This window comes from Sciurus carolinensis, chromosome 11 (genome assembly GCF_902686445.1).
Source record: "Sciurus carolinensis chromosome 11, mSciCar1.2, whole genome shotgun sequence".
Classification (NCBI taxonomy): domain Eukaryota; kingdom Metazoa; phylum Chordata; class Mammalia; order Rodentia; family Sciuridae; genus Sciurus; species Sciurus carolinensis.
The window spans coordinates 10,788,199-10,803,031 of NC_062223.1; the positions used below are offsets into that span (position 1 = coordinate 10,788,199).

The window sequence follows — 14,833 nt, forward strand, 5'->3', positions numbered from 1 at the left end:
GCCGAGTTTCTGCTTAGAAACTTTATGATCATAAACAACCTCAACTTGGTTCAGGTGGAAGAGTGAGCTTCCGGGGTTAACGCCCCTGGGGCGTAGGGCAGTGGAGGAGGGTGGAGAGATGGGAAGCAGAGGTGAGGTGAGACATGCAGGGCTGTGTTGTGCAGAAGGAAGGGGGGCCCTGTGATGGTGTCACCTCAGGGAGAGGAACCTGGGGACAGTCCAAAGGGTTTTTGTGCCACCCAGAAGGAGAAACAACAAGAGCAGACGCTCAGACGACCTGTAGGCTGGTACGTGGAGTGCAGGAGGGTGAGCTGGGGTGGGAGTGGGGCCAGCAGCAAGCGAAGGACCCCTTACTTGGTGTGGAAATGGTCTGGTGGGGTCAGACCCTTGGCAATAGGGTGGGTGAATCTTGGACACAGTAAGGGGCAGTGAAAAGTTGGCATGACCCAAGCATGCTGCCACCATCAGGGTGGTGACAGTCCAGACAATGAACTACGTACGGCTTGTCAGGTGATTGATTGCCAAGAAGTCGGCTCACAGGCTGGGGATGCAGCTCAGTTGGTAGAGCGCTTGACTTGCATGCACAGGGCCCTGGGTCCAATCCCCAGCACAGCGGGGGGAAAAAAGAAATTGACTCTGCCACAACCCACCAAGGGACAATGCAGGGATAATGCACGTCTGGGTCCCCCGCACATGTGGGGCCACACCAGAGGATAGGTGCAGCCCTGTGCAAAGATGGGGATGGAATTGTGAAGGGGCTGCCAGGTGTTTTTTTCCATTAAAAATGGGAAGTAGCCGGGCATGGTGGTGCACACCTATAACCCCAGCTCGGGTGGATCGGGAGCTCAAAGCCAGCCTCCGCGACTTATACCCAGACTCAAAATATAAAAAGGACTGGGGATGTGCCTCGTGGTTAAGTGTCCCTGGGTTCAATCCCTGGTAACAAAAAAGAAAAAGGGAAGTAGTGCCTCAATCCATGCATGAGGCACTGGCATCCGTCCCAGTACCAAGAGAAAAGTTGCAGAGTTGTCCACTGTCTGCCCAGGTGTCTGTCCTGATCTCTGTGGAAATGGGGCCTCTCCACCCCTGAAACCCAAGCAGGGCAACACCCCTGCATCTGGGACAGGTGTAGAGTGGGTCTTGGGAAGAGTGGAGGCCTTGCAGAAGGGCCTGGTCTGCCCAGCTCAGAAAGTTCTCGTCAACAGCCTGGCTGTCCTGAAGCAGGCTCAATAGCATCCCGCAGCTGCCCAGGCCTCTGACCTGCTTCTTTGGTCCTCAAGCAGAACAGCTAGTTCTTCCCCTGGACCAGCCGGCCACCCTGGGAGGCCCAACCAGCCTTTGAAACAGCACAAGATCCTAGGTTCTGTTTACCCGAAGAACAAAACAGTTTCCAAAGTCTGCCCCCAGGAGATTAGAAGGCAGTGGCTGAAAGGGGCAAGGTTTAATAGTCGGTTTGAGAGTGTAATTGGGGGGGGGGTACCAGAGACTGAACCCAGGGGCACTTAAGCACTGAACCACAACCTTTTGTTGTTTTAGAGACAGCATCTCACTGAGTTGCTGAGGCTGGCTTTGAACTTGTGATCCTCCTGCCTCGGCCTCCTGAGCAGCTGGGATTACAGGCTCAAGCCCCGCCCTGGCGAGAGTATGCATTTGATGGAATCCCAGGCTCAGAAAGTTAAAGCAACCATCCAAGGGCACCCAGCAAGTCTGTCACAGCCAGGACGTGAGCAACCCAGATTTTAGCAGGAAGGGCCTGAAGCTGACTGGAAGAAAGTGGCAGAGTAGACCCGTTTTAAGTGAGGTCACAAAGCCATGAATCCTGGCCTGCTAAATCCTTGCCCACTGTGCGGCCCCAGATAGGAGGAGTGGGTGAGAGGCGGCCACGTCACCTGCTGAGCAGGTGGGTCACAGGGAGACCTGGATGTCACTGACTGTCACCATTGAATGAGTGGGAATGCTGGTTTCTCCTGAACCCTCAGGACTACAGTTCCCAGGGACTCCTGCGCCAGGCTGGAAGCCTCCGCCAAAGCTAGCCTGTAATCTGACCATCCCTCAGGGAAAGGTCACTTCAGAGCTCCTTGAGGGACAGCAACAGGAGGGGCTCAGAGTGGCTCAACTTTGGTGGGGGTGGGGTGAGGGCAGTTTCCCTGCCTCAGGCGAACCCCCCACATGCCACCTGCTGGAACTCAGGTCCTGGTTCCCCTGCTAACAGCTGCCCAGTGTCTTGAGTGCCAGCCACACCTCTTCTGTTCAAGGCACACTGACCCTCAGTTCTTGGCCCCTCTCGCTGTCGCGTGCGGCTCCCCCCTGTGTGCAACCACCAACAGGCCCCGGCCCAGTTTCTCTGCCGTGATAAACCTGACTAGAGCTTGTTGGAGCTGCCGGCTGCACCTCTGGGCAGATGTTAGAGCAAGGGCTGGGGATGTGGCTTAGTGGTGGAGCGCTTGTCGAGCATCTGTGAGGCCTGGCGTCCATCCCCAGCACCACTAAAAGGAAAACGTGCGCAAAACAGGCCCTCTGCTCCGCGGAGGGGATGGCATGTCCAGAGCCCAGGACTGGGTCTCCTGAAACCTGTCCCCATGATGGCCCCAGCCCCTCGTCCTCTGCAGGTGTCACATCCAGCCCCACACTTCATCCGCGGCTCAGGAAAGGGGCTCAGTGGGGAGGCCTTAGCCCAGGTCCGTCTCCCAGGCCAGTACTGCCTGCGTCATCTTGTCTGGAAACCTGCGAAAAGCAGGAACAGGACAGAAGACAAGTAGGAAGTGGGTCAGTACAGGCTGCAAGCAGGCCAGGCTGGGCCTGGTCTGGCCTGTGTGGAGCTGTCCCTCCCTCCCCTCCCCTCCTCTTGCCCCCAAAATAGCTCCAGGAGCCTCCTGGCCAAGACCCTCCCCTGGCAGGGGAGGCGGGGCAAGCCGCCCTGAGCCAGGCTTTAAATCCCTGCTGGGCCGGGGAGCCCCACTCCCTGGCTGGAAGTGCCTCAGAGGCTGCCTGTCCACTCGCCCCTCAGTCCAGCCCGCCCTCCCGCAGCCATGTCCCGGCCCCTGTCAGACCATGAGAAGAGAAAGCAAATCAGCGTTCGTGGCCTGGCCGGCGTGGAGAATGTGACGGAACTGAAAAAGAACTTCAACAGGCACCTCCATTTCACACTGGTCAAGGACCGCAATGTGGCCACCCCACGCGACTACTACTTTGCGCTGGCTCACACCGTGCGTGACCACCTCGTGGGGCGCTGGATCCGCACGCAGCAACACTACTATGAGAAGGACCCCAAGGTGCTGCTGGGGGCACCCCGGGTGGGGAATGGGCTGGGATCCTGCCAGGGAGCCGGGAGGTCCTGACCAAGTGGCTGCCCCTTCCTGGGGCTTGAGTTTTCCATGACAAAATAAAGGGTCACCTCAGGGTCTTGGGGTTGGAGGGTACAGGGTGTCAAGCAGAAAGGGTGAGACTGGGGCTAGGGGCTAGTCGGGGCTCAGGGCAGGTGGGCTGCTTGCAAAGAGTGTAGTGCCCACTTCAGGTTGGAGTGGCTGCTGATGGGCAGGAAGACTCCGGTGGCCTGGTGTGGGCCCTCCGTGGAAGGACGTATCACTGAGTGTGTGTGGTGTGCCTGTACCACAGGTGGGGCGAGCCTGGGGAGTCTGGGAAAGCAGGGATCAAGTGTCTGGTGGGGTCACGGTAAATGTCAGCAACCTAACACCCCATGCCAGGGGTGGGGGAGGGGGAGGCGACCAGGAAATGGGGAGATGAGGCACTATCAGCATCCTCATGCCGCCTGTCTCTGTCCCCTTCTTGGCACTGAGGCCGAAGGGCCAAGGGGAACTGGGCACTGCATGGATGGGAGGCTGCAATCTCTAGCCTGAGTCATTGTGTGACCTTGAGTAAAGGCCTCCTCTCTGGCCTTGGTCTTGCCCTTTGGGGGAGCACTTGGAGGTGCTTCTCTACGTCCTGACCCCCTGTGGGCTACTGGGGTGTGTGGGTATGACTGAAGGGGTCTGCACCTGTCTCAAGCACCTCAATCCCTGAGGTAGGTCTGGCCAGCCCCATTCTCCAGATGGGGAAACTGAGGCCAGAGAGAAAAGACACGTGTCTGAAGTCAAAGGAATGATGGGCCCTGAAGTCTGAGTGGGGACAAAAAAATTGGGGACAGAGATGGAACATGCTGGGGCCTGGGAGTGGGAAAGGAGGGTGAGAGACTGAACACTGGTAGGTGACTCTGACTCCTCTCCTGTCCTCTGCCTGGACAGAGGATCTACTACCTGTCTCTGGAGTTCTACATGGGACGGACACTGCAGAACACCATGGTGAACCTGGCCTTGGAGAATGCCTGTGACGAGGCCACATACCAGGTGGGGGGCCTCTAGGACTTGGGGGGGCTTCCCTGCTGCACCTGGTCCTGACCACTGCCACCCCCTCCGCAGCTGGGCCTGGACATGGAGGAGCTGGAGGAAATCGAGGAGGATGCAGGGCTGGGCAACGGGGGCCTGGGACGGCTGGCAGGTGAGAGGGTGGCTTGCAGGGTTGGGCTGGCAGAGGGTCCCTTCCTGCCGGGTCCCTGACACCCACTCCTTCAACACCCCAGCCTGCTTTCTGGACTCCATGGCGACACTGGGCCTGGCTGCCTATGGCTACGGGATCCGCTATGAGTTTGGAATTTTTAACCAGAAGATCTGCGGGGGTTGGCAGGTGAGCAGTTTGGCCCGGTCATGATGGAGAGCTCTCCCATTTGGTCATCCAAATCCGGATAGGACCAGAATCAGCCCCTCTCCAGTTGCCCCAGCCAGCTGGGGACCCCCATAACCTGTGGGCGCCCCTGGGCCTCTGCTCCTGCCCTGCCCCATGGCCCACGCGGCCTGAGTGCCTGAGTCTGACGCTGCCTTCTTTTGCCCGGACCTGCCTTCTGCTCAGATGGAGGAGGCTGATGACTGGCTTCGCTACGGAAACCCTTGGGAGAAGGCCCGACCTGAGTTCACGTTGCCTGTGCACTTCTATGGCCGAGTGGAGCACACTAGCCAGGGGGCCAAGTGGGTTGACACACAGGTGAGGATGAAGGGGCAAGGGAGGAAGCGCCCAGACGAAGCGGGACACAGGGAAAGAGCCTGGAGCCGTTGTACAACTGAGGGTGCCGAGGCTCAGAGAGGTTAAGTGACTTACTTAAGGTCAAACAGCCAGAGCCAGGAAAGGTTGGAATGAGGATCACTGGGGGCCCAGGTTAAGAGAAAGACTGGAGGGAGGAGAGAGGTTGTCCCTGCTCCAGCAACGCCTCTCCCCGCCTCCACTGCTCTCCACAACACGACTCATCAAAGGGCTCTCAGCTACCTGACTCCCCTGCACAGCTGACCTGGGGGTACCCATGGAAGCAAAGCAGCAGTCTCGAAAAGGGTCAAGGGGAGAAAACGAAGGCCTCGCAAGAGCAATTGCTCTGGTCACTCAGCAGCAAGTTACAGGGAGCCCAAAGCTAAGCCAGGCATCTAGATCCCTGGTCAGCCAGTCCTCTCGCCGTGGCTGCAGGTCACCAGCCTCCAGAGGGGCCACACAGAAGCCTCCATGCTTTCAGAAGTGGGCATTTGATCCAGTGACAGGTTGAGGCCCAGGGCCGTGTGGCCTGGCACGTGCAGCGCTGGCTCCCTGGGGCTGTGCCGGCACCTTCCCTCTCCCAGCTTCTGGGGCTGACACTGAGCTCGCCAGGAGAGGCCGCCTCTTCTAGGGGGCTCCCTTGGAGGCTGGATGTGCCTTGGCACTGAGGCAGCAGCGGTGGCTCAGCAGCCATTACTGGTGCTTGCTGCTGTGGGAAGGCTGCTCAGCAGCTCTGATCAACCAGACACCAGACCTTTAGATAGACCCGGCCTTTGTGACCCTTCACCCTGACCCCTGTGACCCTTCGGTCCCCCCCTGAGTCCAGAGTGTCCTCTTGCTTTTGCTGAGCCCTGCTGCAGAGTGGCCACCCAGAGAAGCCCCACCTTGGGCTTCCCATAATACCCCTGAGAGAATAAGGTAGCCGTTAGGGGTGTTGGGGGAGAAGCTGGGGTTTCTGCTTCTCGATGAGATCCAGAGAGGTTATGCTGCTTGCTCATAGTAACCCAGCTAATAAACACCAGCACTGGGACCAGGTCCTGGGGGTGGAGCTGGCAGAGTGCAGGATGATGCCCTCAGTCCCCACGAGCCACAAGCAGGCAGGTGCCCAGGGCTGGCCCGCCCCCCACTGGCAGCCTGTCCATCTCCTGACCCAGAGTGCTCCACGCAGGTGGTGCTGGCCATGCCCTACGACACACCTGTGCCCGGCTACCGCAACAACGTGGTCAACACCATGCGCCTCTGGTCTGCCAAGGCGCCCAACGACTTCAACCTCAAGGACTGTGAGTTCATCTGCTGGTAGCAGCAGCCCGCCCAGCCCCTGTTTGGCTCATGCTTAGCCTCAGTCTGACCCTGTCCCCACTTCATTCCTCAGTCAACGTTGGTGGCTACATCCAGGCTGTGCTGGACCGAAATCTGGCTGAGAACATCTCCCGTGTCTTGTACCCCAATGATAACGTGCGTTGCCCCCTGGGCTGGGGTCTGGAAGCTTGATCCTTGGGAAGAGGGGTCAGGGGCGCTAGGGAGGGACACTCTCTGCTGCCTTAGTCTCACCCAGAGCATACTGCTGGCCCTGCGTGTGCTGCGTCCCTAGTCCCTACCCCGAGTTGAGTGGGAGGGCACCTGAGTCCTGAGGGAGGCAGGCTGGGTGGGGCATTGTGGTGGGCTGTTCCTGCTGACACGCACTGGGAGCTTGACACACTCCTGCACCAGCCTACCTGGGGCCTGGGGCCTGCGCTTTAGGTCACGCCCCTTCACCCTGCACTGTCCCTAGTTCTTCGAGGGCAAGGAGCTGCGGCTGAAGCAGGAGTACTTCGTGGTGGCTGCCACCCTCCAGGACATCATCCGGCGCTTCAAGTCCTCCAAGTTTGGCTGCCGTGATCCAGTGCGCACCAACTTCGATGCCTTCCCAGATAAGGTACTCCCCGAAAAGGCCGCCACTCCGTCTGGCCTTAGCCGGCCTTACCGCTCTTCGTGGGTGAGGCGCGGGGGCTGCGGAGGCCCTGCACTCTTCTGTCTGCTGCCCGGGCCTTCTGCCCTTGGAGCACCTTGGCCCTGCTCAGCCACACAAGGGACAGAGGATAGTCGCCACAGCAGTTAGGTCGGGTCCCAGACTGACTCCAGTGCCCTTCCATAGGTGGCCATCCAGCTCAATGACACCCACCCCTCCTTGGCCATCCCCGAGCTGATGAGGATTCTAGTGGACCTGGAGCGACTGGACTGGGACAAGGTGCGCTTCAGGACCTGGCCACCCCTGAGCTGTGCTCTGTCTCGGCGTCCCCTTCCCAGACTGGAGGAGGACATGAGTTGAGGGGAGGGTACGGGAACAGGAGACCGGAGGGTGAGGGCCGGAAGCCGGCTCTGCAGTGGCAGGCCCATGGGCGCAGTGTGTGGAGCGCCTAGGCTCCAGCCTCCGTCCTGACGCCCCGCCTCGTGCGCCAGGCCTGGGAAGTGACAGTGAAGACCTGCGCCTACACCAACCACACGGTGCTGCCCGAGGCGCTGGAGCGCTGGCCGGTGCACCTCATGGAGACTCTGCTGCCCCGGCACCTTCAGATCATCTACGAGATCAATCAGCGCTTCCTTAACGTGAGTGGGCGGAGCCAGGGGTGCCCTGAGCCTTGGGCCCCGGAGGGCCTTGGGCCAGGCTGGGGCGGGGCGAAGGCGCTGGGGACCCGAGTTCCTGGGTCCTGGTCCTAACTCAGCTCTTCTGGCACAGAGGGTGGCGGCTGCGTTCCCCGGGGACGTAGACCGGCTGCGGCGCATGTCCCTGGTGGAGGAGGGCGCTGTGAAGCGCATCAACATGGCGCACCTGTGCATCGCCGGCTCGCACGCAGTCAACGGCGTGGCGCGCATCCACTCCGAGATCCTCAAGAAGACCATGTGAGCCCGCTCTGCCGCCACCGCGCCCCTCCTGGCTCCGCCCACCCCACCGCCCTAGAGGTCCCACCCCCTCTTCCCCGGTGGCCCCTTCTGCGGGTGCTGTTCTTAAACACACGGTGACCCCTTCCAGTACAGCCTTGTTTCCAGATCACCCCCTCTTAGGCTGAGCACCCCACCTACCCCAGGGCTGCATCCCCCATTCTAGAAACTAGAGTAGGGACCCCAGGGAAGAGAGCCCAGCAGGAGCCAGCGGTGACTCCCGTCCAACCTCATCCCGCAGCTTCAAGGACTTCTATGAGCTGGAGCCTCATAAGTTCCAGAACAAGACCAATGGGATCACCCCCCGGCGATGGCTGGTTCTGTGTAACCCGGGGTTGGCAGAGGTCATTGCCGAGGTGAGAGGCCACAGTAGGGCCTGTAGGACCAACACGGGTCCCTTCAGGGATTGGCTGGGTACCTTGTGCAGGTAGCTCACTGTGCAAGTGCTCCCAGGTGAGGGCTGAAACCCATCCTCTATTGGGGTCCCCAAGCCAAGCACCTGCCTGGAGAGAGGGGCACCATTTCCCTTTCCGCATGAGCTGTGCTCAAGGGCTAATGAAGGCCAGCTACAGAGGTCAACCTGCTGGAGTTCACAGTCTAATGGAAGGGTCATCAACCGGTCACAACTGAAGTGAGACTGTGAGGGGCAGGTGTCTGATGGAAGAGGCTCAAGGTTATACCAGAAAAGCCAGGAATCCAGGAGGGCCAGTTGTGTTCAGCTGGGTCAGCCATCAGAGGTCAAGGTTGGGAGGTGAGGAGGATGCACCATGCCCTCACTGGGAGGCTGGAGAGGAGGAGATGGGAAGGCTTCCAGAGCAGTCAGCTAGGGGGAGGAAGTGAAGCTGGCTGACCTCAAGGAACCCTCAATGTCTGGAGGAAAGAGGTGGAGCGAGGGGGCTTGACTGACAGCCTGTTTCCGCAGCGCATCGGGGAGGAGTACATCTCAGACCTGGATCAGCTGCGCAAGCTGCTCTCCTACGTGGACGATGAAGCCTTTATCCGGGACGTGGCCAAAGTGAAGCAGGTGGGGACCTCTGTACCAGGGCTGGCATGTGGCCAGTGCAGAAGGACCCAGACACCTGGGTCAGGATGGCAGTTCAAGTCCATCTGTCCTGCCAAACTGAGGCCTTTGCTAAGCGCTCCTTGGAGCTCTGGAGTCAGTGGTGGAAGGCAGCATCCGACCTCATGGGAGAGTGCGGACATTGATTAGCGATGTCTGCCCTGGTGCAGGAGTGGATGAAGGTGGCAAGTGAGCCTCCTACCATCTGCCTTCCCGATCCTGAGTGAAAGGAGAGACAGGACGGGAGGACTGTGTGTGGTGCTGGGGCTGGAGCCCAGGGCCTCAGGCTCACCAGGCTGACACTACTCCAAGCCACATCTCCAGCCTGGATTTCTTGATGCCCGAAGGCTGTCGGTGAGCACCTCACTCTGCCTGCAGGAAAACAAGTTGAAGTTCTCCGCATATCTGGAGAGGGAGTACAAAGTCCACATCAACCCCAACTCACTCTTCGATATCCAGGTGAAACGGATCCATGAATACAAACGCCAGCTCCTCAACTGCCTTCACGTCATCACCCTGTACAACCGTGAGTGGCAGGGACTCTGCCGGTCCCAGTCCTCCCTGCTGTGCATCTTCTAGCACCATACCACACTGCTTGATCCAGAGCTCCTTGGGCCTGATGACAACATGGTATTATCCCCATTTCATAGATGGGCAAATTGAGGCTCAGAGAGGGGGAAGTGACAGCCACAGAGCAAGTAATTGCCCCAGCCAGGCCCACCGTCTCCCAGTCCAGGCCCTGCTGCCTAGGTGCTCTCAGGGGCTTCTACCTGAGGGGACAGCTGGCCTGCTTCATTCTCTTTTCTCCATAGGCATCAAGAAGGAGCCCAATAAGTTTGTGGTGCCCCGGACTGTGATGATTGGAGGCAAGGTGAGAAGCACAGACCAGAGCTCTGGGCCTTGGTGTCCGGGCCGGATCCACCTGGCTGGCTTGTGGGATAAAGGGTCAGGAACAGGGCAGTAGCTCTGACCCCAGACTGTGCTCCTAGGCCGCACCCGGGTACCACATGGCCAAGATGATTATCAAGCTCATCACTGCCATCGGGGATGTGGTCAACCACGACCCGGTGGTGGGAGACCGCCTCCGCGTGATCTTCCTGGAGAACTACCGAGTCTCGCTGGCAGAGAAAGGTGGGGTGCTATTGGCAGGAACCTAGGGAGGCTCTGAATACTTAGGTCCCAGGAGTGGCACTGGCCATCTTTTGCTTGGGTGCTTGCACGTTAAAGAAGGTGCTGGAGAGGGTCAAGCTGCGAACACAAGAATGCTCCCTTAATGGTGGGACCTCAGGCAATACAGGGTGAAATCTGGGGAGCTGGGTACTATTGGTGCCCTTCAGGTCACACAGTGGAGGGCTCAGGTTGGCTCCCAGATATTGGAGGATGACAAGAGGAGGAGGGACGGGGGAGAGGGAGATTGGCTAGTGAGGACTAGAGGGATGGGGTGGAGGGGACACTGAATCTGGCTATGCCCAGGGCCAGCCTAATCCAGCTGGGCTGGGGCCATTTCCCAAGTTGACCTTGTTCTCTGCTGCTGGCCTACAGTGATCCCAGCAGCCGACCTCTCTGAGCAGATCTCCACGGCTGGCACCGAGGCCTCAGGCACCGGCAACATGAAATTCATGCTCAATGGGGCTCTGACCATTGGCACCATGGATGGGGCCAATGTGGAGATGGCAGAAGAGGCCGGAGAGGAGAACTTCTTCATCTTTGGCATGCGGGTGGAGGACGTGGAAAGGCTTGACCAGAGAGGGTATGGGGTCAAGGGCTCCAAAGCTGAGGGTTCATGGGCAGGGGGCACCAACTGTGACTGTGGGAGTGCAGGGTTAGGAGGCAGGGGCATGCCTGGAAAGGCTGACCCAGGCTGTGCAAGGGCTTAGTTATGGCCCTTAGGATTCTGGAAAACTTTGGGGGAGCTTAGAGCTCCGAAGGTGAATGAAATGGGAAAAGAAAGAAGTAACACGGAACTGAAGAAAAAGAAAGGAAATTATGTCAATCCTGAGGGATAATATTACTCTGCAATTGGAGGTAAAATTAAATCATTAGCTACCTGGAAATCATGGCAAAAAGAGAAAAAGAATAGTAGTGATTACAACTGTGCTTGTGGTCAGGAGCACAGTTACTTGAGCAGACTTTATTTTTACATGAAATTTTTTGCCCAGGCTGGCCTCAAACTCATAATCCTCCTGCCTCAACTTCCCAAGTAGGTGGGACTACAGGTGTGCACCCAGCTAAAATTTCATTTGTTCATTTTTGTGGTGCTGGGGAGCTAACTGAGGGCTCTCCACATGCTAGGTGAGTGCTCTACCACCGAGCTCCGTCACCAGCCTAAAACTTATTTTTTAAATATGATTTTTCTAATTACAAAAGTAATACTCCTCATTAATTAGAAACATACAAAACAAAGAGTAAAAAAAAAAAACTGTCACCCATAATCCCACACCTAGATTTAAAGCCACAGTTCCCTTTTTTATGTGTGTTTATATGCATATATAGTTTTTAAAAGTTGGGAATAAGGGCTGGGCATGGTGGCACATGCCTATAATCCCAGGGGCTCCAGAGATTGGGGCAGGAGGATTGCAGGTTTGAAGCCAGCCTCGACAATTTAGCAAGGCTGTATGCAACCTAGTGAGACCCTGTCTCAAAATAAAAAATAAAAAGGGCTGGGGATGTGGCTCAGTGACTGAGCACCCCTGGGTTCAATCCCTGGTACCAAAAAAAAAAAAAAAAAAAAAGTTTAATAAAAATTGGGAATAAGGGGCTGGGGTTGTGGCTCAGTGGTAGAACGCTCACCGAGCATGTGTGAGGCACTGAGTTTGATCCTCAGCATGGCATAAAAATAAATACATAAAATAAAGGTATTGTGTCTATTTACAACTAAAAAAATTTTTTAGAAGTTGGGAATAAAGTATGTAGAATTTTAAGCCCGGATACCTTATTTAATATTGAAGAGACCTTTTCTTTCTTACATTTTGCAGTCCTAGGGATTGAATGAAAGCTTCATACATGCTGGGCAAGTGCTCTACCACTAAGCTATATCTCCAGCCCTTTAATTGATATTTTAACACAGGATCTCACCAAGTTGTTGATGCTGGCCTCGAACTTGTGATCCTTTTGCCTCAGCCTCCTGAATAGCTGGGATTACAGGCATGTGCCACCATATCTGGCTAGAGAGACTCTTTTTTTTTTTTTTTTTTTTTTTTGGTGCCAGGGATTGAACCCATGGGCGCTTAACCACTGAGCCACATCCCTAGCCCTTTTTTACATTTTATGAGACAGGTCTTGATGAGTTGCTTAGGGTCTCACTAAGTTGCTGAGGCTGAGTTTGAACTCGCAGTCCTCCTGCCTCAGCCCCTGGAGTCCCTGGGATTACAAGCGTGCCCCACTCACTGCACCTGGGCTTAATGACATTTTTCATGTCATTAGTTTTCAAAAATCTTTTAATATTTGTATATTTGTATAGTGCTCCATCCTAAGGATATGCCATATTATTATTATTATTATTTATTTTGGGGGGTACTGGGGATTGAACTAATGGGTGCTTAACCACTAAGCCACATCCCCAGCCCTTTTTTGTATTTTATTTAGAGACAGGGTTTCACTGAGTTGCTTAGGGCCTCACAAAGTTGCTGAGGCTGACTTTGAACTCATGATCCTCCTGCCTCAGCCTCTCGAGCAGCTGGGATTACAGGCGTGCACTCCACCACACCCAGCTTATATTATTTAACTCATTTCATATAGTTGGACAGGAAGGTTAATTTTGCCGGTTAGTCTAATCATTGCCATAATGAACAACCTTTCTCTCTGTGTCTTCATCACTATTATTCCCTTAAAAGAACCACTAGAAGAGCTTTGCTTGCTTCCTTTTGTTTTGGTCAGAGTCTGAGTTCTTAAGGCTCTGGGACAGATTGCCAGATTGCTTTCCAGAAAGTTGGTTCCAGTATACACTTCCCCCAACAGCTTCAGAGAGCTGGCATTCAGTGCCAAGAGACTTCTCCTGTGAGGCTTGACTCAAAGATTGGCTTTGTCCTTTGGGCAGGAAGGAGCTGTGGAACGTTCTGAGCAAGGTCCCACATTTTTCGGACTAGGCTTCAGTACCGTTCTGGCTGCAGGATGGAGACTGGGCTGTAGGGGGTGGAGGGGGGACCCTGTGGGGCCAAAAGTCACTAAAGCAGGGCAGCACAGGGGCCTGGGATCAGACATCGTGGAGGAGGCCTTGGTTTCTGACTGGAAAAGGCAGGTAGCGAAGGAGACCCGGCTGGCCTCGGGGAGGGTTTCGAATGTGGGGTCTGGGGCATAGGTTTGCCATCTCAGAAGTGGAGGAAAGATGGTACCGCCTATGATGAGCTGGGTTGGACATACCCGAGGATGTACCTGTTGGTGCCACCTGGAGCCCAAAGGCGAGGCCAGGGAGGGCTTGGGATGATAGGGAGAAAGGACATTCACAGAGGTTTTTCCTTTCCTTTCCTTTTATCCCCCTGGTGCTGGGGATGGAACCCAGGGCTACCAGGGAGGTGCACACCCAGCTCAGGCCATTCATGGAGGAAAGAGTTGTGGTGTGTGGGAGGAAGGGCTCTTGTTGGAGGCCTTGGCTCCAAGACTTACCTTTCCACCCAGGTTGAGTTTCCTCATCCACAAAGTGGGAGAGGAGACAGGGAGCCAAGCAGAGGGACTGCCAGGGAAGGACTCCAGAGGGGCAGCAGCTCCAGGGGGTAGCAGCAGGCTATAGGCCTGGGGTTGACACTGAGACTTGGAACTTCCTGGATCTTCTCTGGAGGAGGAACCAGGAAGCCCTTTCTAGGGAGCTGACCACGGCTCTGCCCTGGCAGGTACAATGCCCAGGAGTACTACGACCGCATTCCTGAGCTTCGGCAGATTATTGAGCAGCTGAGCAGTGGCTTCTTCTCTCCCAAACAGCCCGACTTGTTCAAGGACATTGTCAACATGCTCATGCACCATGACCGGTGAGCTGGCTGGCCGGCCAGGCAACCATGCAACTGGGGCTGCTGGGTGGGGCAGGGCTTAGGTGGGGGTGGGGAGGCTGAACAGGGTCCTGAGCAGCTGTGGCCAGGTTGTTTTGCAAGGAGCATCAGCGATCCACTGGGGCGAATGACCCAGAGCTTGCTGCCTCTCCTTTCCCTTCCAGGTTTAAAGTCTTTGCAGATTATGAAGAATATATTAAGTGCCAGGAGAAAGTCAGTGCCCTGTACAAGGTGAGAGGTCCTGGCCAGGGGTTGGCAGGGCGTTTATGGCCCCGGCTGGGTTGAGGCAGAAGGTAGGGAACCTGCTTATGGAGTGACCCAGAGTTCCCCTTTGGCCTGCAGAACCCGAGAGAATGGACACGGATGGTGATCAAGAACATAGCCACCTCGGGCAAGTTCTCCAGTGACCGCACCATTGCCCAGTATGCCAGGGAGATCTGGGGTGTAGAGCCCTCTCGACAGCGCCTGCCAGCCCCTGATGAGAAGATCTGAGCCTCCACACCAGACCCCAAACCTGTCCTTGAGTGTTTGCAATCCCTTGGGCCAGCTCCAGCTGGTCACCCTGAGAGTGGGCCACTGGAGTCAGGTCCTTAGGCCCCTTCCTGGAATCCTCACTTTCTCAGCCTCTAGGTCCCAGCATCCACTGTAACTAAGGACACTGCCCTCTTCCTGTCTTTGGGCTCCCTGCCCCCTCCTATTTATGGGGTCTGACCAACCGCACCCACTCCCCAATAAATTGATTCTCCCTGGGAGCCTCCCTACTCTGTGGGAAATATTTTTAGCTTTTGGCGGGCACAACAGCAGC

At 56.5% G+C, this 14,833-nt stretch overlaps 1 protein-coding gene across 2 annotated transcripts; it reads left to right on the forward strand.

Annotated features, from left to right (window-relative positions):
• Window positions 1–147: 147 nt before the first annotated feature.
• Window positions 148–14,780, forward strand: Pygm (glycogen phosphorylase, muscle associated). Of its 2 annotated transcripts, XM_047517249.1 has the most exons (21): window positions 148–287; window positions 3,028–3,272; window positions 4,242–4,343; window positions 4,416–4,494; window positions 4,577–4,680; window positions 4,903–5,034; window positions 6,239–6,350; window positions 6,443–6,525; window positions 6,842–6,985; window positions 7,205–7,297; window positions 7,510–7,656; window positions 7,787–7,950; window positions 8,231–8,345; window positions 8,912–9,013; window positions 9,428–9,575; window positions 9,862–9,920; window positions 10,039–10,180; window positions 10,592–10,799; window positions 13,876–14,010; window positions 14,193–14,259; window positions 14,371–14,780. In XM_047517249.1, exons 2-21 carry the CDS (start codon window positions 3,030–3,032, stop codon window positions 14,518–14,520), a joined length of 2,529 nt encoding a protein of 842 aa, XP_047373205.1. In that variant the 5' UTR covers window positions 148–287; window positions 3,028–3,029; the 3' UTR covers window positions 14,521–14,780. The 2 variants fall into 2 exon arrangements, with proteins under 2 accessions (XP_047373205.1, XP_047373204.1); XM_047517248.1 differs by lacking the exon at window positions 148–287 and having other exon boundaries at window positions 2,948–3,272.
• The last annotated feature ends 53 nt before the right edge of the window (window positions 14,781–14,833 follow it).